The 26703-nt window shown below is 42.2% G+C and overlaps 2 protein-coding genes and 1 long non-coding RNA gene across 7 annotated transcripts in view; 1 reads left to right on the top strand and 2 right to left on the bottom strand.

Annotated features, from left to right (window-relative positions):
• src (v-src avian sarcoma (Schmidt-Ruppin A-2) viral oncogene homolog) overlaps positions 1–9839 on the bottom strand; it is an 18606-nt gene extending 8767 nt beyond the window's left edge. For 4 of the 5 annotated variants that reach the window (XM_029155977.3, XM_041071533.2, XM_041071532.2 and 1 more), the window contains exon 1: positions 9420–9818. The gene's annotated coding sequence lies outside the window, so the exon portion shown is untranslated. Of the gene's footprint in view, positions 1–9419 lie in introns of all 5 variants that reach the window. The other variant, XM_029155976.2, reaches the window with a different exon arrangement.
• Positions 9840–10486: 647 nt separating this feature from the next.
• Positions 10487–18329, bottom strand: kcng1 (potassium voltage-gated channel, subfamily G, member 1). The gene is made up of 3 exons (XM_029155982.3): positions 18201–18329; positions 12706–13511; positions 10487–12426 (listed from the first exon to the last, which is right to left on the bottom strand). Exons 2-3 carry the CDS (start codon positions 13468–13470, stop codon positions 11650–11652), a joined length of 1542 nt encoding a protein of 513 aa, XP_029011815.1. The 5' UTR covers positions 13471–13511; positions 18201–18329; the 3' UTR covers positions 10487–11649.
• On the top strand, positions 15735–20144 carry LOC129604366 (uncharacterized). Its single transcript, XR_008695179.1, has 2 exons — positions 15735–15933; positions 18532–20144. It is a non-coding gene; the product is annotated as an uncharacterized LOC129604366 (long non-coding RNA).
• Positions 20145–26703: the final 6559 nt, after the last annotated feature.

Raw genomic sequence — 26703 nt, 5'->3', positions numbered from 1 at the left:
TTTAAGTCTCATGAGAAAATGGGAATGTTCATTTAATGTTGTGAGGTGGTGAGGCTGCAAACTATTTATCTACAAACCACATTTTTATGCGTTTAAACTAGATAATTAGGTTCTATCTGACTTTTTTGCCAATTAGCCAGTTAGTGTTTGCACATTTATTGTTACATGTATTTCTTAATGTCAGTATTACTTTTGAAATCTAATTTGTTGTTTATAATAGTTGTATTATTTGAGACATTCCTTTTGTAACCTCACTGCTTAGTGGCTGGAGTAAAGGAAATCTAATCTCTAAAGGGACGCCAGGCTTCTGCCTTATCCATCCATCCATTCAGACTATTTAAAAAATGTGATGTGTATAGCAGGGGGGCATCGGGGCGGATATGTCAGTGAATGGTAAGGAATTAGTGACTATAGGCTTAAAAATAGAACTTGTGTTGTCAACGTCAAATAAGTCAAATCCACTGAACTGGAATACATTTAGTATAATGGCTCCTAGATGAACAGCAAAGTCATATATAATATGTCTTAGTTATAAACAAGTTAGTTTTAATAAATGTTTCGCAGGAAACAGAGAGATGGGTAGCTGGAACAAATTCTAGTGGAGTGGTGATAAATCAGTCAAACTAACTGGGTTCCTGACTGTTTGCACTGCAGCAGAAGCATTTAGAGTAAATCCAAAGCTTAAACATTGACAGGGATGACCTGAAGTTGACCATGAAATAACAGGAGAAGTAGAACTGGGCCCAAAAAAGAAAGCTTCTAAACTAGACAATATTTTTTCAGCAGGAGCCGGACTCAGTGGGGACAACAACCTGTTATTGCTGTTTTACATTTGAATGGACAAACATCAGATGTTTACAATGTCTATGTGTACAGTATGTGTATGGACCCAAGGGGACACTGTAACTACCGACTATACTCCTGGTTAGTATTAGAGTAGTGCAAACACATTCACACATGGCTGAATGCAGCCTCCCAAAGGTTTTACATACAATAGAGTAGCATTTTATGTCTTCAAGGAGACAGAAGTGTGTCATTGGGGAAGGTATGACGCATGTCTATGCATGTGTGTGCGAGTGCATTTGATCCTTAAGGTTAGCCTGGGGGATGTATTCCGTCATCTTAATGCCCTCTATGTAATTACGAAAGGGAGGGAGTAGGGAGGCTTTGGCTTCAGCGTCACAAGCCACCAGTCGTAAAACAATCCAGCCCTTGTGCGCCAGTGCGTCGGTCTAGATTATCAACATCTACTCCCCGATGGTATTCAGTAAAACGCTGTGATGACATCCCATCTGGGCCTGGCGAACTCCAGCGCCGCAGTGACAAGACGTGACACACGGGTCAAGCCTCTGCTGCCTCCGCCGCTGTTGCTGCTTGTCCTCAATTTCTTTTATCTGTCTCAACAAATCCGTCTGCTGTGGGGAACGGGAAAACTATTCCTACCCGGAGCACCAAGAAAAAAGGTTTACAGGTTTTATAAGTTATATTAGACTCATGTAGCACAGGTGGGATGGTTCCTAGCTCAGAGCAAGCACTGGGTGGATTTCAATGTCATCTTGTTTTTCTTCTCCTTCAACAAACATGAATAGAGGAAACGGCTGCTCGGATGTGTTTGCACACCAGTACCACCCCCACACAGGTTCCAGCAACTGACAAGTATCTGTCCATGCTTCCCATTCTGCTGGTTAGCAGGTTGGTCTTTACAAAGAGCTAAGATGTAGTAAGACAAAAGAGAAGCTTCAACTTGGAGGATCAAGCGCCTCCATTTTTGGAACTGTAAAGGTAAACACACCCCCGATGGCAGGGACTTGCTGAGTCCTGGATAGTGTGTGTGTGTTCCCTGCACTCCTATCGCCGACAGACACAGGAATAGGGAGGTGGTGAAGTCAATATTTACTCCTGCAAACACAGCTCGGCTGTTGCCATGGACGCAATTTAAGGCATTCCACAAACCGAGAAGTGCACAGACGTGCGATAGTTGCACACAGACTTTGAGGGTCACCGCGAAAACACCGCGCGACTATTTGATGAAGACAAGCAAAGGTCCCGTCATTGACCTCTAAATTATGTGGGATGTCTACGACTTCCTGAAAACATACAAGAGAAAACAGAAAGGGGAGGGAAAGATCGGGAACGCGATCACCTGATGGGATTCTTTCCATTGTGATTACCACAGAAAGATTCCCATAAAAACATATTGTTTGCTTTTTCAACCTGTAAAGCTTTGCTTTATATAATAGGATTAGAGTCTGTGAGCATTTATTATCTCAATGTGCACAGATTGCGCACCACCATATTATTTCTAAAAAAAAAAAGGTGACCTAACCGTTCAGATCACCTGTTATTTGCCAAACGCCACGGCGAACCCGAACCCAAATCATCTGAGATCGCTGCTTGTAGAGCTGAGCAGCTGGCCGCTATCTTAAACCCTGTGCTGACGTAGTCATTTTTTCAGTTGACTTCCAAACAACAAACATTGCTGGCACCAACTGGAGACTCATGGATTTTCTGTTATCCCCTGTTTGTAATCTGAGCATGACATACATCAAATTATTTTGGGATTGAGGCTCAGTAAGGAAATAGTGTATCTAGGCCATTTTAAAAGAAGGCGATGTAGTGGCGTGTGAAAAAGGCTGGAACTGAGGCCTTCAGTGACATTCAGTGACACCGCAGCCCGAGAATGCATACAGAAACACACTTACAAATGATGTCACCTTAATATAGGCTTGTCGAGCAACACTTAGCTTCCTACTCTGATTTTAAGATCACAGATACAGTCAAAACTGAGACTGACAACATAAAAGATGATTTCAAGGAATTGGTCAACAAAGTTAATTAGGTTCACAAAAAGTAAATAATGTGAGCTTGAACATACAGTAAACAGGTTTGTCCAATAAATTGCACTGGGGTTGGCCGACCTCTTCTCACCACATCCACTTGTTGTGAAAGGTCGCTTTGGAAAATTGTGCTGAATATATGTCTGCAACCAAATCTATGGATTTAAAAAAAAATATAGAGATAGCTGTAGGTAGCTATGGGATGTCTGGTTTTAAATTCATATAAAGCATGTATTCTATTCAGTGCCACATTTCAGTCTCGTGAGTGTTTATCTAATCACAGGACAGGTACGTGTCACATTCAGCGTAGGGCCTTCCACAGCTGTCACAGTGTCACAGACTCCAGATCTGATTGGCTATTGCGACTGACTGTACCCTTTCACTTATTGTACAGCACACATGAATGACACTCATTCAATCAACTAATTAGAAGACAGAATCAAATGTAATCTCTTGGGACCTTTTATTTCTGTGACAGTGATTTTAATTTACAGCCATTATTCTTGTATTTCTTTTTCATCTTCTCCAAATTAAGACATACTTTATTGATCCCCTCTGGGAAATTGCTTTTAAATTCAGTTCTCTATCTTCTTTCCAACTCACCTTTACTTTAGCGTGTCTGGACTCAACATGCCACACCGTATATTATGTCAAAGCCCACAATGCTGGACTAAATCCAACATTTTCCCATTCTTGACGCACTGTGGTTTAAATTGGCAAGGAGAGCCACAAAATTGTACATCACTGAAAACATGCCACACAAAAATTCCCTTCACATTTTTACAACACAGTAAGGACATGTAGAGCAATGTACAGCTTATGTAACAGTTGGATCCAACTCACCCTAACCTTCCCAGACTAGGTGTGACAGACATGGCTTAGACAACAAGGACATTACTATAATTTCCTCTGCTAAGCTTTTGGATTGTAACAAACACAAAATACAGTCCAGCTCATTAACTAATGGTTAATCAAAAAAATCAAAAAATCACAATCTGACCTAAAAACATTTCCCCTGATGATATGACAGACAGTGATAATATATGAAGCTTGTACTTTCTGTGTTTACCGTTGTGGCATCATTCACATACAGGACAATATGCCCAGTATGTGCATAGACCCTAGTGTGCAGCGTGGAAATACGCTCATTCCTGTAGGTAAAAAGAGTCTGATGAGCTGTGGTTGTGTGTTCAGACAAGCAAAGGGAGAGAGAGAAGGAGAGAGAGAGAGAGAGAGAGAGAGAGAGAGAGAGAGAGAGAGAGAGACTCAGTGAGCATGATGGAGGATGGGAGAAGAAGAAAAAGATAATCCTTAGGGGTTTTGGATTTCCTAACCCCCTTCTCAAGTCTGTCTTACTCCCTTACAACCCCCACCCACACACCCATACATGCTCTTTCCTCTCTTCTGTAATGAATCCTTTCAGGAGATTTACAGTGGGAAATAGTGAAAATGAAGGATTTCAATTCCTCTCTTAGATGTCAAGTTGGGGAGAAACATACATGCCTTGGTTTCCTGTTGACAGCAATAATAAATTGGAAAACACAGAGAGAACTGAAAATGTTAAGAGTGGCTTAAAATAGAAACAACGACTCCACAAGCATCAACATTATAAATACTTCCAATACTCTGCAGTATCATCCCCACAGTGGCTTCTTGTTGCCTAGTGAAGTCAACTACTGTGGTGGAAAATCCTAAAATTCACCTCTTCTCTTCACATTTCAAAGAGCCTGCATGAGCTCTGTTGAAGTCCACCGCAACTCTCATGTGCCTCATGGTTGAGGAACCCAGGCCTTTCACCATTCACCTTCTCATCTGCACAGCCAGGCGGTACGAGAAATCCCCGAGATCTAAGGCTTAACCCTGTGGTGCGTATAACATGAAGAGGAATATATGCAAATTAAATGCAATGGAAACTGGTGGGTTAGAGGTCGTACAGTCCACTACACAACCATGGAAATGTCTTCAAAAGTGAGAATCCGAGTCTAGGATTCATGAGCATTGTGCGTAGATCGTGATGTTCCTAGGTTTGCTACGGCAGCGTGTCTCGGCCCAGTCATTGCTGAGGAATTCAGAGATGAAGACAAAGCTTGTTTCAACTTCTCTCCTCCTCACACGGCCCAGAACAGGAATGCACAGGTAAAAGCAGGTACAGACACTCTTGGCCCATAATATTTAAATGCACAGGCGGCTCCAGAAGCCACACATGCCGTCGAACCCCGGCGCATTCGCTCCCTTTACCTGCAGCATCAATCAGTCACATTACACACAACCCATGAACGAGAATGCAAATCATGGTTAGAACACACATTGTGGCTGCTCATCCTGCCGTGAAAACGCGTCAAAGCCGATAATGTTTAAACAAATCAAATGCATGATGACTGTGCCTGATCGTTAGCTGATTCCAGAGGTTTTATGCGACCAAAATCATTTTTTAAATAAAATATATTTTTTAAAAAAAAATAAAAAGTCTCGTCTGTGAACTGTAAGCAATGGTCTGTGAAATTGAGCCATTTTAAGAGTACGGGAACAACACAATCACTGTGGTTGTGTGTAGATGCTGTTTCACAATTTTATACAAAACACAAGGCAAAAGGAGGGAAATGCATCCTTGAAGATACCGAAATAAAAGAAATTTCCACCATAAAATTATTAAATGTACCTATGTCACGCCTCATCGTCAAAACATTGAAATTGCTCCCTGCCATGACATTTCCATTGAATGGCGAGGGCTCCCAACACTGAAGTGACTTCCGTCATCTCTTCAAATCCACCCTTTGTTCAACTCATTTTAATATTCAAATCCAACTCAGTGGGGCAGTGAAGCAGTGAAAGCCCCACTGGCTGCAAGGCCACAGAGTTAGGGGATGGTGGCTTGAGTTTAACGCAGGAAATGTGCAGAATCCTCTATGCAGTATGTCATCCGGATTCACAACCATGGCACAGAGTGGTGAAGGAACTGGGGAAGTCATACAATCAGAATAGAGATGTGCAAAGTAACTCCAAAACATAAGGTGCTTTGTATATGGTGTCAGCTTTGACACCATATACAAGAGCCCTTCTTTGCATCATATATTGAAGAAATCTCTAGAACTGCCCACTTACATCTTAGGAGTACTGCTAAATCCCTTCTCAGAGTGATGCTGAAAAACAAATCTATGCATTTGTTACTTCTAGTGATTGTAACTCCCTACTAATAGGATGCTCTGATAACTCTGACGGATCTTAGGAAGAGAGGTCACATTTCTCTATACATTAGCATCTCTGCATTGGCTCATTGTAAAATTTAGGATTGAATTCTTCTACTCATTTACAAAGCACTTAATGATAAAGCTGCTTCTTATCTTAAAGACCTCATAGTTTCTTATGCTCCCAACAGAACACTTGGTCTACTTGTGGTTCCTAGTGTTATTAAATGCAGAAAGTGGGCTACCAAGTTCCTCTTCTGTGGAACCAGCTCCCTGTTCAGACGATTTAAAAACCAGACACCCTCTCTACTTTTGAGACAAGGCTTAAAACCTTAATTTTTGATCAAGCATGAGTTAGAGATGGTTCAGATCACATGGAACTAACTGTGGGTCCTTTTCTCTTTCTTCTCCCAGTTGGTTTCTTATAAAGTCCCAAAAGTTTGATCCAAACATACTGGGGCTCAAATAATTACTTTACTACTTTGATACAAATGCATGCACTTGTTCTGTTGATGAACAACATTCAAACTAAAATCTGAAACTAGGCAATTTATGCAAGTTCTGCATTTCCCTTTAGTATCAACATGGTACATTATACTTTGCATTCTGTTTCTGTGTTCTCGGTAGAATTATCTGTACATATGTGTAGTCCAATGCCATAATTTACATTAAATCTAAGAAGTTTCACTGCCTGGGCTAGAGGACTGAGATAGAATTTACTATCTCTGTCAGGACATCATTTGCATTTAAAACTCGAGTGTCTACATATACTGCAGCGATTCTCTGACGATGGGGAGGTTTTAAAAGAGGCGAGGGGAGCAGCATGTGCTCGTTCCAGCATCTCATCATCATCCTGACCAGGCTCGCACAGCTGCGCCTACACAAAGCCATGCATAGAGGAATCTTTCTAAATGCCAAAGATGCCTTTTCCTGTCACAAGAAATGTGCATGGACGATGGGAATGAGGGTGTGAGAGCGATCCCTTTTCCACAGAGGCGACAGTGGGTAGATTGAGGGGGGATGTGTGGCCTGTGTCACCCTGGCCTCTTCCCAGAGCAGAGGAACAGGAAGTGGCTATAGAGATCATGGGAGGATACAAGCCCTCTTCTGTTTTTCTGTATCAAATCACTATCAGATACTTCATTGAAACGGCCAGAGAGCACGGAGGGACATGTTAGAGGGCTGCATCATTATCATTCAAGTTCCTTTATAGGCGGCAATAGCCTGTTTTACAGTACGCCTTCATGTTTGAACAGTGTGTACAGCTACTTCTCGTTTCTTAACATGGCATTAACACAGCAATTAAAACACACAAGCACTGAGAAAAACTAGGCCACTGACAGATGAAGCTGTAACGGAAGACAGGCGCACAGGATGAGAGCGGCGTGAAGCACTGAGGAAAACTGGGAGAACAGGTGGTACTGGCATTCCCAACCTGTGTGTGGAGCACTACAGGTTTAACATCTGCCACATGAAACATCTCCTGCCTCCGTTTTATATTCACAATCTCTCTTTCTTTGTGTCTTTTACTGTAAAAGCCGTTGACCCACTGCAGAGGGGATGATCGTGGCGTTGAAGTGTTTCATTTGTTGTACAGGGTGCAGCATGTTGTTTAAGCAAACAAGGCCACTAATACTACTAATACGGCTCGTTAGACCAGACAATTAACTCAGCAAAGTGCCAGCTACTGTACAACAAAGTAGCTTTTAACACAACTGCTCAGTTCACTTCATTTCAGTTGGGTTCACCAACAAAACGCTGGACTGGGACGCTTGAGAACCTCTTCCGCCTCTGTGTAGAACACCCCTATAAGCGCTCCCTTTGCATCTCTGTGAATAGATGCACAAAGCAGTCCCAAAGTGAAAGCAACTTGTCTTGAAGCCGCTGGCTCCGTGGGGCTAGGTGGCCGTGAAAACAGGCTGTTCATTGATGCCTGGGCGCAGTGTATCACCATGACAGACAGACCACTCCAGTTAGAAGGTGGAACAAAGAGGCCAGTCCACCGCCACGTTGCCAATTAGAAGGAATTTCAAGCCTCAGGAGCCACTTTTCACCAATCTCACAGGACCTGACATAAACATCTACAGCTTTCACTGAAAGGCATTCATAGGATTCCAAGGAGAATTAGCCCCCCCTCCAAGGACCCTGAAATCTGGCAGACAGGGAGTACAATAGCCCATCCCGTACCACTTTGGGAAATACTTCTCACTCACTGATTGGTCACATTGTCTGGTTTTGAAAGGAATTGAACTGCCTTACAGTAGGTGCAAATAAAACGTGACATGAAGATTGTCTAAATTCTACATTTAATACTATTAAATCCATGGGAAACAGTACGTTATTGCCTCTGCTGCCAAACACCCTAATTCCTTTGGGAAAATACATAGAAATACAAACGCGGCAGTATATACCTCTGGAAAAGTGTATCAGATATCATAAAGGATTACAGAGGCAGGAAAAATAAGCTGTGGGTTTATAGACAGCATTTAGGTTAAAAGTAGATCAGCTGTAACAAGCCATGCAGCTGTGGTAAAGCAGGTTCAAGCTTGTGTACAGTATGTGTCACGAGTGGAAAGGTTGTAAAAGGGGATCGCAGTTGTCAATGCAGAAACGACGTTTTGCTCAAACTGATATTTACGCTGTGTTACACAGTGCCTGTGACTGAAGTGAATCTGGACAGACTTGTTTGTTCTCTATACAGATGACAAATGGCTGTCAGTGGATGGGTGTACTGATCCTGGATCAGTTTGACAGAAAGGAAGGGAAGAATAGACGGAATCCAACCTTTTCTATTATTAGATACCACCATATTAGAGTCAATAGGTCAAGGGTTAAAGCACATTCTGTGGCAAAAGGAGAAATCAAGTGTGACCTCCATTAAGAACATAGTAATGTACTTGCAGTGAAAATCACAGCGGAACCATCCTGTAACAACTCCTAGTGTTCAACTCAACAGCTGCTGAGTTTCAGTTTGGCAATAAAAATGATAAGCGACGCTTGTCGAACCCAAACAAGGCTCCGAAGACAAAACGCAAAGATGTGACACAGTTTGATGAAATTCACGAGCAGATTTACTCCGTCCTCGTTTTCTCTTAGCTACTACCGGTCAAACTGCGTCAGATTACCAGTTTTTGGTAAAACTGTTGACATCCACTGATTTCAGATCACGTAAAGGCGTTGACAAAGCACACGGGCAGATAACGTGCGTGTTTCGTGCTTCAAACACCGTAACTCAGAGCAACCAGTGCGGCGTTCGGACGTCGGTCACCAGTTAACGTGGTCACTCCTTAATGCGAAACACCGGATTAAATCCATCCATTAGTTAATGAATTAACCCCTCCTGTCTGCGTGTCATGACTCAACTGACGCGCATTAAAAACAAGTTGAGGCTGCTCACCCTGACTAGGCTGCCGGAGAATTCGCGTCGTCTCTATTAAGACGACCCAACAGGCGGGTTTCTCATCGAACCGCACGGAGACAGCGAAACGCTGGCAGACACTAAACCCGGCGGCGTCGGAACCGCGGCAGCGGAGACGGACGGTGCCGACGGGGGCGACGCAGAGGTGCCGAGGAATCCCATTCAACCGGAGGGGCCGCCCGGTGAGGTCACGACAGGGAAATCCTCCGAAGCTGCAGAAAAAGGCGGCTCGTTTTTTTCTGGACGAGCCCAGCGCGTGATTTACCTGTCAGCTGTTCACGCGTAGATGTCCCGAATGGCCGGAATCGACAGTTTGCTGCCGAGCAGGAACAAATCCAAATCCAGACCCGGACCAAAACACTGCGATGTGAGGCAGGCGGCGGGGGGCGGGGCCTCCAGCGCACTGCCCTCTGATTGGTGGGACGGCTTTACGCGCAACTCGCTATGGAGGTGAATGGTGGGCCATCAGTCATGGGAGCGCCTCTTTACCTGCATGGGTGCATATACTGTAGTGGAGCTTTCATCACTCACATTAGCTTTGAACTCAAGCTTGGGGTAAAGGCTGATTAAAGTGCTCTAACATAGTGTGGGAAAAATGGCACGAAAGTATCTTAGACTGGACACTTGAACGATATGAAACGGATTCATCACTTGTGTATTCAAAGATTATACACTGTGTCTGATTACAGATTATAGTTGAAATGTGATGATTATGTCTTCCCTCCTTGGTGGCACAATGCTGTCATCTGCTGTCCAGCTGCAGCCCTGCAAGCAAATAAATATATATGTATTAATTCAGTAGTGGACTAGTAGAATAGCATCAGTAAAATAAAAAGGTAATGTAAAGCAAAGCTCAACTATAGCTAATGTGTCTCAGCTAAATAAAAGATGTAGTGTATAATATTATTGGATTTCGAAGAGTGATGCACAAATAAATAAAAAAATCATTGCTTGTTGCATTGCATGATAATCTAAGCCTGTATTGTATAAGAACAATGATTTTGTTCTGAAATGAGGTTTAGTGTAAAACAGCAAAAAGAAAAAAGCATGTTTACAAACCTTTATTATTTAAAGTATTTCCATATATACATTGTTGGTTACACTTCTGTAACACTGTCATCTCACAGCATGAAGGACCCAGGGACAGGCCCAATGCCTTTCTGTTTGTACTTCGCATGTTCTCCTCATAAGTGTGACTGTGAGCTGAATCAACAAATCAAATCCCTGCTGAATCAACAAATCAAATCCCTTATTAAAATATTAAATAATATTACATAGTAATAAAATATCAAATATTTACTAAATATAGAATTTACAAAATTAATTATACCAATATACAGCACCTACAAAGAGGGTTCACCAACAGTGGATGTGACATGGTCAAATTAATTAAAACCATTAAAATAATGTCCAAACATGAAAGCATTGATATAAAACCATTATTAAATATAAAAAAATAAATAAGTATTAATGTGAGCCATTTACCAGTCACAGAATAATTGACCAGAGATACCTCATCATAATGTGAAATATGTGAATTCTGACGGAACCAGACAGGGAAAATAAAGAAGTCCAACATAATGCTCGTAGTAAACACTCAGTAGACAACAAGTTACGTTTTTACGCTTACATGGAAATACCATTTATCCTTAGGGATTTACAAAATGGACAGCTTCTTCCATTAAACATCCAAAATCACTTAAATGAATTTGCTCCAGCTCCTGGGAGTGCATGACATCAACAAATACATTATTACATCTAATCTGAGTAAAAAAGAACAAAACAGTGTGTTATTATCATAATGAGACGTGTGTATTTTTTTGTATCGGTACTGGTTATTTGGGGAACACAGTATAATGAATGTTATTTAGAAATACTATTTTTTATGGTTAACAGGTATGGTTATCATTAATCATTTCCTCTTCTTGTGCATGAAATAAAAGTGGACTGCTACAAAACATGGCTGTTTTTCTGGGAAATAAAAGAAACATTTTCTATATAAATTAATATCTTGTGATGTGAAAAGAAGTTTTCTCCTCTTCTCACATTGACATTTATTCCTCTTCTAGCTTGTTGAGCTCTTATACCTTTGTTGCATATCTCTCTTCCTCATACAGTCTAATTAGTCTCATTAGTCTAATTTCTCCTCTCCATCTTTTCTGTATTTGTCACAACCCCTTGCTTTTTGCACTCCTCTGTACTAATCGCCTCAGTCATCTATGTCTCTAGTATCAGATGATCCTATGGGGAAGAGTATGTCACTCTCCAAGGAGAGGTTGCTTCCCAGTCCAATGCGGCTCCGGAACAGGAAGTGCGTTCGCCGCTGCAACAGCCGCTGCTGCTCCTGCTTCAGTTCCACGTAGGACCGCGAGAACGTGTGGAAGATGGAGGTGACTGGAAAGGCCATGAGGAGAATGCCACTGAGGATGCTGCTCAGAGCCACCACCTGGCCCGGGATGCTCCTCGGGACCATGTCCCCGTAGCCCACCGTTGTCATGGTGATGACGGCCCACCAATAGGTGGCGGGGATGCTGCTGAACTCCTGCGTGGTGACCATTTCGTTCTCAATCAGGTACAGCAGAGGGGAGTAGAGGGTGATGGCGACGCACAGGAAGAGGAGGAGCAGTCCAAACTCCCGCGTGCAGCGGCGTGCGGTCAGGCCCAGAGTCTGCAGGCCCAGCGAGTGGCGGGCCAGCCGCATCACATAGAGGATGCGCAGGGCCCTGAGGATACGCAGCACCAGGCCCACTTTGTCTAAGTAAGTGCTGCCAGAGCCCAGGCGCTTCTCCCCTTTGGAGGTGCTGTCCACCAAGAGGGTGATGTAGTACGGCAGGATGGCCACCACGTCGATGAGGTTCAGCGGCTGGCGGAGGAAGGTCAGCTTGCTGCGGGCCTGAATGAAGCGCAGCGTGAATTCCAAGGAGAACCAGGCCACGCACACCGTCTCCACGATGAAGATGTTGTAGCACATGCGGGAGCAGGTGCCCTGTGAAGGAAACAGACACTAGGGGGAGCCACTTGAACGTGAAATCAATCAGCTTCCAGAAGCTGCAGAAGAAAATTACTGTTGCGGTATTATTCTCACAAAGTCAGTGGAATTTTGAGTAGCAATATTATTCTATATGTATAATGATTTATTTTGATTTATGCAGTGACTTTTTTATGACAACTGGAGTTCTTTAAACCAAATGAGGAAAGAAACCAACCACATCTGCTTAGTTCTCTTTACAGTCATGACTGTGTCACATTTTCTAAATCCACCCACCTCCTCCTCCTCCTCCCTCATGGCCGGCATGGTGCTGATGGACAGGTTGACAGCGGTGATGGTGACGAACAGCACTGACAAGCAGGCAAAAATCTTCCCCGGGAGGCCGGACTGAGGCCTTTCCACCATGTCTCTCAACTTGCTCATGCACCAGGTGACCCTGGACTCCGCGGTGCGCTCGCCGCGACCGTTGCCCGCATCCTCCAGGAGCTCCTCCTCCTCCGCTCGCTCCATCGCCTCAAACTCCTCCACGCGCTGCAGCAGGCGGCGGCGGCAGCACCACTCCAGGCTCTCCTCCGGGACCCCCCAGTAGAGCAGCTCCTCCCTGAAGGAGAGGGCGCACATTTCCCTGACGGAGCGCAGCTTGCCTGCCCGCAGGAAGGTGAGGATGGTGCGGAAGGCACACGGGCTCCGGTCAAAGAAGAACTCGTTGTGCGCGACGTCGTAGTCATCGCAGATGCCCATGATCTCATCGAAGCTGCTGCAGAGGTGCAGCTGGCCCAGGCGAGACAGGGGGAAGTCCTCTAACGTGGTCCAGGGAAGCTGGTAGCGCAGGCCCCCCACGTTGATGATGGCATGGAGCTTACGGGCATGGGCGAGCGCGTTGCCGCTAACGGCGCTGAGGTCGGGGGCGCGCTGAGCCCTCTTGTAGAAGGCTCCTTTCCGGGCCTCCTGCTCTTGTCCAGGAGGAGTGTTGAAACCATCGGAGGCGCAGCTCAAGGCACTGTAGTCGTAGTCAGAGCCCTCGCCTGTCAAGAGGGTCATCCTCACTGGTGTGTACGCATCCCTGTGTCCAAGCCGTTACACTGACCAGGAGAAGACAGAGTGAGAATATGAGACTCAAGTACATACAAATACCTGCTAAAGTCATCGACTGAGGTAAAAATACACAAATGTAACAACACTCAAGAGTAACTATTTCCCAAATATGTTTACTTATAACAACCTTTAATTTACATTTAGAATTCAGAATTTTTATCAGTTCATTATATTTTCACTAATGTGTTCAGTATTTCTTTAGTCAACATTAGCCAAATACTGTGATTTATGTAAACTGAAAAATTACTATGTCACAGTAAACTAATACATACAGACACTAAATGTACTTTTAAACACAAGTGTGAACAAAAAGGTTTCTAACTTTGTTTGAGTACAGTAGATCAGTTTTATACTACACTTACTCCATTACAGTTCTTGTTCAGCAGGTTTAGGTTCAATAAGTTTCTTTATACAAAACATGATAATTTAATTACATATTATAGATTAGCACATGGGAGTCTGTAATGAGCCCATCGTTACCAGCACTGCAGCATTAGTGATGTTTACACATTTATTACTTATAAATATAATATAAATATATAATTATAATTAATGACTATTTTCTGTTCTTGTGTTGATGTGCTGTAATGTTAAATGTATTTACAGTGAGGCACATGTGGAAGTTGAGTTTTAAATTATATCATAAACTACATCTTGTGTTTTGTATTTTACTATTGATAAATATTACTAATAATAAATACTATTAATAATTAATTTATACAAGTAGTTTTTTGACCTGCAATGAAGTACATTTTCTAGACAAAGAAGCAAAAAGGGGCAGCGAGCCAGGTTTTCTGTGATGTTCTGCATAGGATAAATGCCAGGTTACTGCTATATAATTAGAACACAGACATGCAAACGGTTTCACTTTTTCATCTTATTCTTTGTACCAAAGTGATTCAAAATAATTTCCCAAACGTCAAAGCAATCCATTCCTTTGGTACTGTACCTACCTCTTAAAGTAGTCCCACTTTATGCTGCAGAATGATTATGTCATTTTACACCACTGAACATGGTCACTGAACTAGATTCATCAGGCACCGAGGGAAAACAATTTCACACCCTGTGATGTGCATGAACATCTGTTACAGAGCCTTCAGGGAATTATAAATAATAGCCTGATGTTACACTGTTAGATAATTCAGTGATGCAACTGATGTAGTTAAACACTGATAAATGAGCCTGGGTGTGTTAAACCTGTCACTGATGTTGGCTGATGTGTGTATTGAACAGCAATACATTCATACATATTTACTGTTTATTTATTTTTGGAGTGACATCTCAGGCAGCACAAGGACTCCAGGGTTTAAAGAGCCTGTACAGTATGATGCTGAATGTGTACGAGGCATTTTTGTATCTTTATTTTATCAGCAAATAAAGATAAAAGTGCATTCAGTCTTAAAACTGTATTTAACTTTAAATCTGCATCACATAACAAAGTTCACCAAACAGAAATGAACCAGAATGCTCTCTGGAACGCACATAGCTCCATAAAACACAAAAATGTCAACCTTATACCAACAGTGCAGTTGGAACTTCATGGCCTGTGTCGAAACAAATTTAATCAATTACAGTAATTTAGGAGGAGGCAGGTTAGCTGGTAAGGAATTAAAACGTCAGTGACAGGATTCGCTGCACCACCAATTCTACGGTCGGTCGGGAAGTGGGCCTCGGATTCTAAAATAGGCACGTGAATGTGTCACTAAATAGTTATTAGCCACCTGCATGTCAGCCTGTGAGTCAATGATTACAGTCAGCACCATCTCCCACTCAGGAAATTAAAGCAAACCCACCCCAAGCTAGTCATTGCAACTCTCCGTCTGGCAGCTTTAACCTGAAATACTCCATGATGATGCTTATTTGTGAAATCAGAGGACATGTCACGTGGAAAAGGAGGATATTTCTGTTGTTGACTGAATGTGAGCGGACGTCTGTCAAATCAGCGCTAGCGTTTATTCCTTAAAACTACAACACAAACATGAAAATAATTTGTCAGAGCGGAGTAAAATCCCACTTTCTGGCGCTTCCAGTCCATGCATTCTCACATTCTCTCTCTCTCCATGTGGCAGAGGTGATCGTTACGCCTACAATGCATCACTAGCACAGACTTGCGCTGGCCTACACCGCTCCGTTAAATCACACCGAAGCCCTCCAGGCTGTTTGATTCCTTTCTCACGCCTTTAAACGGACTGTGCTTTTGCCTCCCCAAAGTCACAGGAGCTTTTCCTCTCCGCTTTGTTGTGTCTCTGCGGACCAAGGCGTTCGGAAGGAGAGATGAAGCAGCTCAAAGGCTGAGAAGGCCGTTCTCTCCCCACCAGATCGGCTGGGGTCTGGCCTCACTTTGTGCCAGCGTTATCGCAGCTAAGCTACAGGGCGTGTTCTCCAGATTGCGTGGTGAATCACTGGGTGGTAAGTCTCTTTTGCCTGGCTGTATTGTGCATGCATTTCCAACAGAGACTAATGAGGAGTCTTTGGAAAGCTCCACCACCACCAGTATTTACTGAGATGAGTAGAGAGCACGAGGAGAATTAACCCAAGGTTGAGGCCGAGCAAATTCAGAAGCTCGTGACAAGTCGAGCGATTGCTGAGATTAAACCATCAAAATTGGTGTTTTCTGATTTGTCCGCAGAGAAACATCTTGATTCCACATGGATGTTCCTAATTGTAGTGCAAGTCTATTAAAAATAATAGCAATTGAAGTAGCAATCTGTTCCACAGAGACTCACGTTCTGCTCATTCATTAGCGAATCCTATTTATGGCTGCGTATGTGTGTTAGTAGAAGTAGACGTGTTGGGAGAAAAGCCCAGATTTTAACCAATCTGTCTCTGAATGTAACATGTGCAGTCCCACTTGGCCCAGTCTGCGAAACACCAACACATTGTAATTGTACGAATGATTAGTATGTGGGCAAAAAAACCTCATGCAATAATATTATCATTTTGTTTTTAACCGAAACACAAACTCTGTTTGTTAAAGCATGTAATGATCTATGCATTGCAACACAACAGCTACATTAAAAAAGCTTTATGATTTGTGTGATTTCCTGTGTTTTCCCGTCAGGTGTTCATCATTTTTCCCTCCTCATCATGTTTTATCTTTGCCTTGTCCTTTTGCTTCATGCTTTGTGCGCCCTCCTTTCCAGCCCCGCTGTGATCTGTTTGCTATGTGCGAGTTTGTAACATAACCATTATCATGTTTATTGCTACAGTCCAACTGCCCTGCTCAGAATTTGAATGTGGCCATTTCCGTTTTGAGTGCAACGTCTCCCTTACAAAGGGCAAATGGGAAGCATCACACTCTGTCATTTTCTGTCTGCAGCTTTTCTCCCAGCCTGTCCTCTGTCCGTCCGTCCCTCTCTCCCCCAGACCCGTTCTGCCACTCACAAACAACCCTCCAATTCTTGCATCGCTGCTCAACATATTGCCTGAACACAGCATATTATTGCCAATGCGGAACAATGTGAAACACGCATTATTTCAACCAACAAAGCATTACTGTTATGTAAAGTTTTCCCATTTCCACATACACTTGTTTTTCAGCTTCTATTTTTCATCCTAGACATTTCTTTTGCTCGAGTGGATGATTGTAAACTCACTGTTTAAGCTTTAACTTGATTATGTAAAGATTGCATAACAAGTTCTCTGCATTGTCTGCATGCATTAACCAACACTTACTTCTCACTACTTGATGCACCGCAGGGCAGAAATCATCTCTTCCACCTAATCTTTAATTAAATTGGGCCTATGTAAACACTTGTTTATAAAAGTGTTGCTAAGGCAGGTGCAACCCAGCGTCTGTCTGTCACCATGGACATTGATTTTCTGGACTAGCGCGTGATGCAAGTCCCCATAGGATGAGGTGTGAGAAGAATTCAGGCAAAGAAAAAATAAAAAAAAACTTTTCTAGTGCATTAGTTCATAAGAGGGAGTAAATGGACCAGACAAAAAAAACACATAGTGCTTTCCTTTTGGTTGGATCGATGGATGTGAAGTGAGCTGATGTGAAGACGAAAAAAAAACCTCTTGATGGTCAGTACAGTACTTAAAATGTTTGAGTGCAGATGATTACAGTTTTCCTGTCTGTTTGTGCCTCATAAAAATTGCACGATGTCGATTGGTAAAAGCGTTGGCCTGGATATAAAAAAACCTGCAATTTCATTTAAACCACTATTCACAGTTTCTTTGTAAAACGCTGTGATTGCAGAATGAGAGGAGCGAACTTTTCCCTGCTTATACATTCAAAGTAAATTCCTCAGGCAATTTGTGCCCTGACCAAAAATCTCTCTGCACGTCCTCACTGGTACTTTGGTAAATAATACCGACGGGACCGAAGCTCTTCAGCCGCTTCACTGACACTGTAGGACTATTATCCAGGATACTTACGCATACACATAATTAGTGCATCGCACACACACAACGAATGCGGATGGATAATCTATTACAGAGAATGCGTCTCTCCTCAGCGCTGACCTGAGATCAGTAAACGTCGACAGATCAGAGCGTATAGGTGCAGCCATGCCATATGTCCTGAATGCAAAACACCATCAATTGCTAAAGACACACTGATGGGTCGATAGATCTAAATTAAACATCAAAAATACAGTTCAAGAATAAAATAAAAGTGAAGGCTCACTGTGCAACTTTGAATAATATTACAGCAAAGAATAAATACCCACCGTGCTCCTGGTTCAGTTCCTCAGCAGCTGATGTGCGTTCTCGCGGAGACTCAGCGTGTGCTGTGAGTCTGCTCCTCCACGCACGATATGAGGAGGTTATTTGATGATCATGAGCAACAGGCTGCCTCCCCTCCCTCCCCTCCCTGTTCGCTCCCCTCCCTCCCTCTCCTCTTGCCCTCTTCTCTCCCTCAACTCCTTCCTTCACTCCGTTCTCTCAAGCGCTGACATCAGACGTGGGACTAACTGTTCTAGCAGACGCTTTTGTGAGTAATCCATGACAACCACCATCTAGAGGCTTCCGAGGAGAATAATCAGCGTCTTTTCATCGCAGATTCCCACAAAAGGTCCATGTTTGTCCAGTGGACTGCCCGACTGAGGGGGAGGGAGCCGAGGCTGGTTCAGACTCAGCAGGGTATCCAGTTTTAGACAAGTGGTGGGAAATGCTATCATGATGATGAGGAGGAAGGCATGGCTCATACAGAGAATGCTCATCACCACAGGAAAAGGCTGCAGCGAGGACCTTTCCTACGCTTTCACTAAGCAATGAACCGAGAATATTCGATTCTATTCAAGCATATGTCATAGGTAATCATTAAATTAGTACAGTATCTAAAGTACCATAAAATGGTTCTGTTTTATTATTGTAATGTAATCTATGAAATGTACTGTACATAGAAAAACGAGTCAATCTTTTAATATTTCCTCCACTTCATTTCTGTTATTTCCCATAATGGTGAAGGGACTGTGCAGCATTATTTCCCATTTTCATTCCCCGTCAACTATATACACACAAATACACGACTTCAGTGTTCTTGGTCGTTATATAATTTCATGGCTATGAACCAGTTTACTGATTGAGACAAAGAATGAGAAAGTAAGAAACCTATGGGCTACACGTTGGTCATAATAACCCTGTCCGGTGGAGAAGCTATTTGTCCAAACAAACAGAGATAAAAGGATTATGCACCAGACTGCATGTCAGTTTTGCTTTGACTGAGCTTACACAGGGCCAGTATAACAAGCCAAAGCACAGGAGGCTATTTACAAGCACCATTTAGAGTTAAGACGCCATTGTATGCGAGACAAAAGTGCTGTACGACAAAGAGGAATTACAAAGAATGAGAAAGGTGGGGTTTGCCCAACACGGTTATGAAATCAGCAAGAGTTTGCCCTAATTTAGTACCCCCATGGTTATGTTCCTGTATTATGGAACATGATGTTTGCTTTATATATTGCATGCAAACAACATAAATAGGCCACTGGTCACAAATGTTATGCAAATTGAGATATTGTACTCGTACCTGATGTTCTTCATCCATATTTCATTTCCAATTTCTTTCCCAATTTTTCAAAATATTCATTCCCAGTGTGATTATTCTGAAATGTATGTATTAAAATATTTGTATATCTGTAATATATACAGTTTTCAGCTGACCTAACACAGATCCTGTATGAACCAGCTGGTGGCTTGTGTGCTTGTTTGCATTATGCTAATTCAAAAGATGTTTCGTTGGGTCACAAGATATGACATATCTGAGTAAAGTAGAGATTTAGCTCTGTCTTTTCACAGCACATATCTCATTAAATAATCCATTTGGTTTTTCTGGCTTTCTGTGGTGTTCAACAGAGCTTGATTGCAGTGTGCAGAGTGGAGCCACAGGTTTAAGCAATAAGGAAAAGAGGTCGATCGATATCAGTACTGCAATCAGCACCAGACAATGCGGAATTCAGTCAGCAGGTGCTAGCGTAATGGTTGTCAAACACTGTCTTCAAGAACAACTACTGTGCTTGGAGTCTAGTTAGTGAAGATGATTCATTTTCAGTCAGCAACTGGAAGGCACTGGTTCACATCTTTCTCCACTTCATCTGGAATACGCTCCTCCAGGTTCTGATCAGCAGGGCAGTAAGCAAAAAAACAAACAAACAAAAAAAAAAAACCAAAAAGATCTAGAACATGTGGGAATTCCCACTTCCCACTGAGACATAGACCCACACACAAAAACAATTGATACACAAAAGATTAGCATGGCCCCTAAGGACGATAGGGAAACCCTGTAGCTTTGGCTCATGTTTGACCAGCGCCAACACTGACCTCTACTGGACTAATATAACAGTAGTTACACAAAATAAAACAAAAGATTAAATCAATATTCACCTCTTGATGAATTAATATGGGTTACATCCACAAATTCAGATTGATAAGTTCACAAAGAGGTAAACATTTCTAGATATCTAGCACAACTAACCTGCCTGTAAATAGACAAATAGGGCTTCCTATGTCAAAAAAATGAAATGAAACAAAATTGGGGTAACAGTGTCAGGTAACACGTTAAACTGGTTAAACTTCATAGCAGCTCTGCAATCAGCGCATGTGACTGAGTGAATGGGAATCATTCATCATAAGTAATGAATCTAGGAAAGAATTATCATTCATACAGTAGCTGCAATATGATTAAACAGAACATCAATTTATCATTTAATTTTTATAAAGATGACCCTGTATATTTTTATTAAATCAAGACCACAATAAAGCCAGATATTCACAGAAACAGTATTTTCATCTAACTTCAAACTGCGCTTTCATAATCTGCCGTCCAGTCTTGACTTCCAAAGGAAGAAAACAGGAAGGAGGATTTTTGAAATAAAAATGAACCAGTGCTTCAATGAAAACAAACAAGCTCTCTCCCTATAATTGCATCAGTTAAACTGTTAAACAGAATTGTGTCTGTCTTAAAAGCAGATGGAAGGAGAAACGATTTAAAATATTTAACCATTTGAAAACCCTGCAAGCAGACATTGCTTATTACAAGAAACTCCCAAAACTATAGAATACAATCACACCACAAGAGTTCCCATATGCTTACTTAGCCGGTTACAATTCTAAACAAAGAGGAGTCTATCCTGATAAATAAAAAGATTTACTTCATTTATAATGATACTATTGTAGTTCCAGAAGGAAGATATATAATCATTAATATTTTAATACAAAACATTGAATATTGCAATTATACTGTACACCAGGAACCTCACCTTGTATTCTCTGGGAGACTGGAAAGGCAGTTATGCATGGTAGAATTATTTCATATTCATCACACAAGAAAAAAAAGAACATGTTACATGAGTTAGAATTAGAACAAAAAATAAAATCTCTAGAGATTGAATATGCTGGCTCTCCAACCAATGATGTCCTACTGTAGAAGACCTAAGAAATCTAAAGGTGAAATTAAATAATATAATTGATTGCAAAACTCAGTTTCAGATAGATCAGTTATGTTGGGAGAACTTTGACCATGCTAAAAATGTGGTAAATTCTTAGCCAACCAATTAAAAAACAGCAATAAGGAAAAACAAACCACCCATTTAGTAATTAAAAATAAAGGGAACATCACTCATCATCCCCATGAAATAAATAAGACCTTCATATAGTTTTACTAAGAGTTATACATGTCACAGGTAGAGCAATCCATCTCAGCCATTGAAGTGTTTCTGAGTAAACTAGAATTGCCAAAGTTAAAGAAAGAACAAACCACAACTCTTGACTCATTGTTGTCTTTGGCAGAACTACATGAAGCTCTGCAGGGGATGCCAAATAAAAAAGCTCCAGGACCAGATGGATTCCCAGCTGAATTTTATAAAGAGTTCTGGTCCATGCTGGCACCCAGCTTTTACAAAATGGTAACTGAAATTAAACAACAGCATTCATTACCCACAAATATGATTTCTGCCTTCATAAGCCTGCTCCAAAAACCAGGAAAAGACCCTACACTCCCATCAAGTTATAGACCAATTTCACTAATAAATGTAGATCTAAAAATAGTGTGTAAAGCACTTGCTAGAAGATTAGAAAAAAATGCTCCATGTATAGTTCACTCTAATCAAACAGGCTTCATTAAAGGTAGACAGTCAACAAACAATATGAACAAATTGATCAACTGATTGATTATGTCACCACCCATAAACTAGAGTCAGCCATTGTCTCCTTAGATGCAAAAAAAAAGCTTTCCATAGATTAAACTGGAAGTTTCTTTTAGCCACTCTGCATAAATTCGGCATTGGGAATTCATTCATAGAGTGGATCCAAATATTATACAGTTCATCTGTCAGAACAAATAGCCTAACCTCACCAAGGTTTAGTCTGCATAGAGGGACCAGACAGGTCTGCCCACTCTCTCCATCACTATTTGCGATATTTATTGAATCTCTAGCTGCAGCAATAAAGACAGCATCAATGAATTACTGGAATATTGACCAAATCAGTCATAAAATAAGTTTATATGCTGATGATGTATTTCTATTTCTCCTGGAGCCACAAATGTCTCTTCCTACAACTATCAGCCTCATAAATGAATTCCTCAACATTACCTTGTACAGCATCCCTTCTACCACACTCCACTCAGGGAACAATAGATACTTAGGCACTGAATTGTCGTCTAGGTGGGGATGCGTAGAGCTCGGGTGCTGCGCCAAGTCTGGCACGGTGGTGTGAGGGGGTGCCTTGTGGTTGAGAGTGCCTGCCTGCCCAGGGGATGGGGTGTAGTGGCTGCTGGGAGTGCGGAATGGCGCCATTTTGGGGGTTGGCGTTTGTCTGGCGTCAGGGAACTGAGGCGGGCTTCCCTGCCGGTGTGCAGGGGCAGACCGGGGGGGGGGGGCTGGGCGCCCTGTGTCTGGGGGGGCTCCTCTGGGTGGAGCCTCCCTGTGCCTGGCAGGGGTTTCCCCCCTGCTTGGGTGATGTGCTGCCGGCCCTAGTGGTCCGACACCCTCTGGTTACTGCACAGGCCTGCAGCCAGGGGGCGGCGTTGCGAGTGAGATGGTAGGAGGGGCTACCCGGGTTGCGGTCCTCATTGGGCCCTGAGTTGGGGTTGGGTTGTGGAAGACCACATGGGGCGAGTATGGGCATGCTTGAGTGAGAAAATGTGCAAGTGTGACAGAGGAGGGAGGGTGGTCCTGGGTGCACTGCTTGTGATGCACTGGGTAGTAGTACCATGGCCCCTGGTTCTGGCTTCCACTGGTTCTCCTGGGGTGGACTGTGTTGACCCAACAGTGGTCCTTTTAGACCTCGGGTGTCGTCTCTATGGCTGCTGCGGCTCAGCCTGGGAGAACTGTGTATGCCTTGGTTGCTATGCCTTGTGATAATATGTTGTGGCTATTAAGTATTGTGCGATCATGTGTAAAAATATATATGCATAGATGTAGGTGTATGATTGTATTAATGTATGAGTGGATGCACACACCTTAATACTATTATGGGTATTAATACAAATTTAACAGTCAACAACAGTACAAAAAAGCAGGTGGATTAACATAGAGTATTATTCATACAGTGGTGACTTTAATATTACATAGTGTAAAACATTTAAAATACAACCCCCACCAAGTTAATGAGAATTACACTCATTAGCCTCTGAGCCTGTGACTAAATGGCAGAAGACATGTCCTAGGAATAGCTGTTAGAGATAATTTAGGTGACATTCAGCGTGCCCTACACACGCTCTGATGAATTAAGTTGCTGAATCTGTGTAGGAGGGGCAAATTACTTTGATCATCAAATGTTCTCATTAACTGACCCATTGTGGAGAGGCAGGCAAATGTCGACGCAGCAGCCACAATTTCACACTGCAGGAAGGAGAAAATGCCGTGGCTTTGCTTTCATCATGTGGTATTTCCGGTGGTTCCATTCAGAGGCTGTAATTTTTTCTAATAATGAGCTGAGGTTTCCACATATGGATTCCCAGTTGTAGAATGACTCTACATTAAGAGCAAATGCATAGCGCAGCTCAGATAGTTCACACACAACAGCTCTCAGCTCAAAGAAACGACCTCCTCGCTCAAACCCAGCCACCCTGTTAAGACAGCAGACATGGTGCGAGTCCTCAAGAAACAAAGATAAATACAGTATCAGGGCCTGGCAACATCAGTGGATGCACCCTGGTGTACTGCTGAGCAACTAGGGGCTCGTTACAGCGCCTGTTTCAGAGTGCCATGGCCTCCAGCACTGTCCCTGAGCAGTGGAAACATTCCAGTCAGTTCAGCACGGCTGCAACATCAAAGCCCTCAATGACCTGTGGCTTTACTCCCTCAGTGCACTGAAACAGAAAACATGGAAAGGCTCTATGGCTTAAGATGGCTGCCATCACAAGCATCATGGTTCCAAAAATTTCTATGCACATGCTCCTAGCGGCTTAAGGCTGTGATTCCAGACAAAATACATCGCTTGAGCACTAGATTAAAAACAAAAGTATGCCGCCCTGGCGACATTAGAGATCATAGCTTGAATACATGAATACAAGACTTGAAACAGGACAAGAAGCAAAGTATAACATGAAGAACACGAGACTTGCTATGGGATGGAACCATCAATAACGTCAGACTTAAACATGAGACACTCACAATGATGAGCCAATCAGGGCTTAAATACAGGAAACAACACAGGTGGAAATAATGAAGAAAGCAAGGTACCAGAATTCAGACTATCCAGGAAATGAACCTTTCAAAATAAAACAACAAACCTTGAAGTAAGGGAAGCAATCGTGACACAGATAATGAGAGTGAAGTTGTAGCTATGTAGATGCAAACAGGGATGTAGACTTTCAGAGCTGCAGAATGATAGAAATTAAGCATTGGCTTGTTACATAAACTCTCAAAGGGAATTCGTATGGATGTCTTTGAATTAAATTATTTGTTTAGATTTAGATTATTGCAAAACTTTTATTTGATGTGATCATCAAATTGTCTCTGTTTTGAAGAATAGACCTTTATGAGTGGGACAGTCAGAGAAATATGGATTGGTGTTAATCTGTGGATGGGAAGCAAGTAGTGGGTAAATGGTTTTACATATGAGACTAAACCACAGATGCCACTCTCAGTTACCCGTGAGACTTCCAACACCTGAGTGCATGTGAAATGTGAGAGGCCATCACTGGGACAGAGTTCTGTGACTTAACGTACTGGAAGCACTTTACCCTCAAAAACACTTTCAGTGGCAATTATTAAAAAATGCCCAATGGTCAGTAAATACGATCAATGATGACACGATCAATGCTGCATATGTGATGTACACATACACCAATATGTACTAGCTTCAAATAACAACAGAGATACAACAGATTAACAGTTTTAGAATTAAAATATCCACCTAAACCACACAAACAAATGAGGTATTATTGCGTATTTGCTTCACAGCCATGCTTTTGGTTCACATTCACACACAAACAGTGAAAATCCATCCAGTTACTCTTCTGCCAGAGCTGGTCTGCAGCGAACAGACAAAAGAGCATGTTTTGTAAGCGCGGGAATGATGAGAGGGAACTAAAGAAATGAACTATGGATCAGCGTGCAGCGTGTGTTGTTACAGTAGTGGTGGGCGGTGGATGTATTTACCACCAGAGCACATTTCCTCTGGTTTAATGAGCACTGGGCAACTTCAGAGCTGATGCCTCGGTTCACCTCAGCAGGAGCAGACTTTCACCAAATGGTGATGCATAAGGACATATATTACTAAAATTTCAATGTTTAGTGTAACATACAGTATATACCGAATGATATACTGAATGTTTCTGGCTGTCTTGTGTTTTGAACTTCGTTGTTCGTCTAGTTGCTCAGTGCAGTTAATACTGTACAACTAGTAGTAGATAAATACTGTATAATGATAACATAGTGTTTTAGTTCCATAACTCACTGGACTGCAGCTTATGTTTTTTAAGGAGTCCACTTTTATCAACTTAACTATATTCATATTCTGACTTTAAGTAATTGGAAATATTCTAAAATTTGTTAAATATGCTGTGATCGTGCTGCACAGTGTCAGTAGAAGGCCAAAAAATTGTTTTGCCAAAGACGCTTTTTTAACCTGCTGACGTGCTTCACAGCGCTGAAGTGACTGAATTTGCCAGTTCAGTGGTAAAACACACACTGTGTTGAAGTATTCTTGATAGTCTGCAGAGGCAGCTCTTGTGTTCTGTGATGCACCCCAGTAATTGCCTCTTGATTCCAGCTGAGTGCTGTCCTCGTGATGGGGAGTTCCATGCACAGGTTCCTGTCTCCCCCTGGAGGCCACACCAGCAGTGCTCTCATGTAGCGTAGCGTGGATGTGCAGACTGCCGCCCCACTGTCAAACTCTTTCTCACACTTACTGTTGTGCTATATGGAAAAAAGAGCAGGTGTTTGTTCTTGTTTCAGCTTACTGTAGAGTTGTGCATTTGAACATTCAACCTAGTGCAGTGTTTTGAATTTTAATGTAACAATTTTCCAAAATTACTTATTTACAAATTAACAATTAAACATATTCATTGTTCATATTCCATCAATGTTTCTATTTGAGTAATATCTTCATGTGTGAACTGCTTTAACATTCAAAGAAGGAATTCATTCAGGAAACTGACTCATGTCTCTAAGAAAATTATTTTGAGTTTTGAGAAATGTCTGGAAATGCACAGACGTGTCTTTATTCCAGACAAACAAGCCATTTTACAGCTGTTCTGCCGCTGACACAGTCACTGTTTGCTGA

This window comes from Betta splendens, chromosome 7 (genome assembly GCF_900634795.4).
Source record: "Betta splendens chromosome 7, fBetSpl5.4, whole genome shotgun sequence".
Lineage (NCBI taxonomy): Eukaryota > Metazoa > Chordata > Actinopteri > Anabantiformes > Osphronemidae > Betta > Betta splendens.
This window is presented reverse-complemented; position numbering and strand designations above follow the sequence as displayed.

What these genes read in the sequence shown, in the direction of transcription:
- kcng1 (XM_029155982.3), bottom strand. Translation starts at nt 13,470, where the DNA reads ATGACCCTCTTGACAGGCGAGGGCTCTGACTACGACTACAGTGCCTTG. An exon ending in TGAGGGAGGAGGAGGAGGAG is followed by an intron (nt 12,427 to 12,705) that starts GTGGGTGGATTT and finishes TTTCCTTCACAG; the next exon opens with GGCACCTGCTCCCGCATGTG.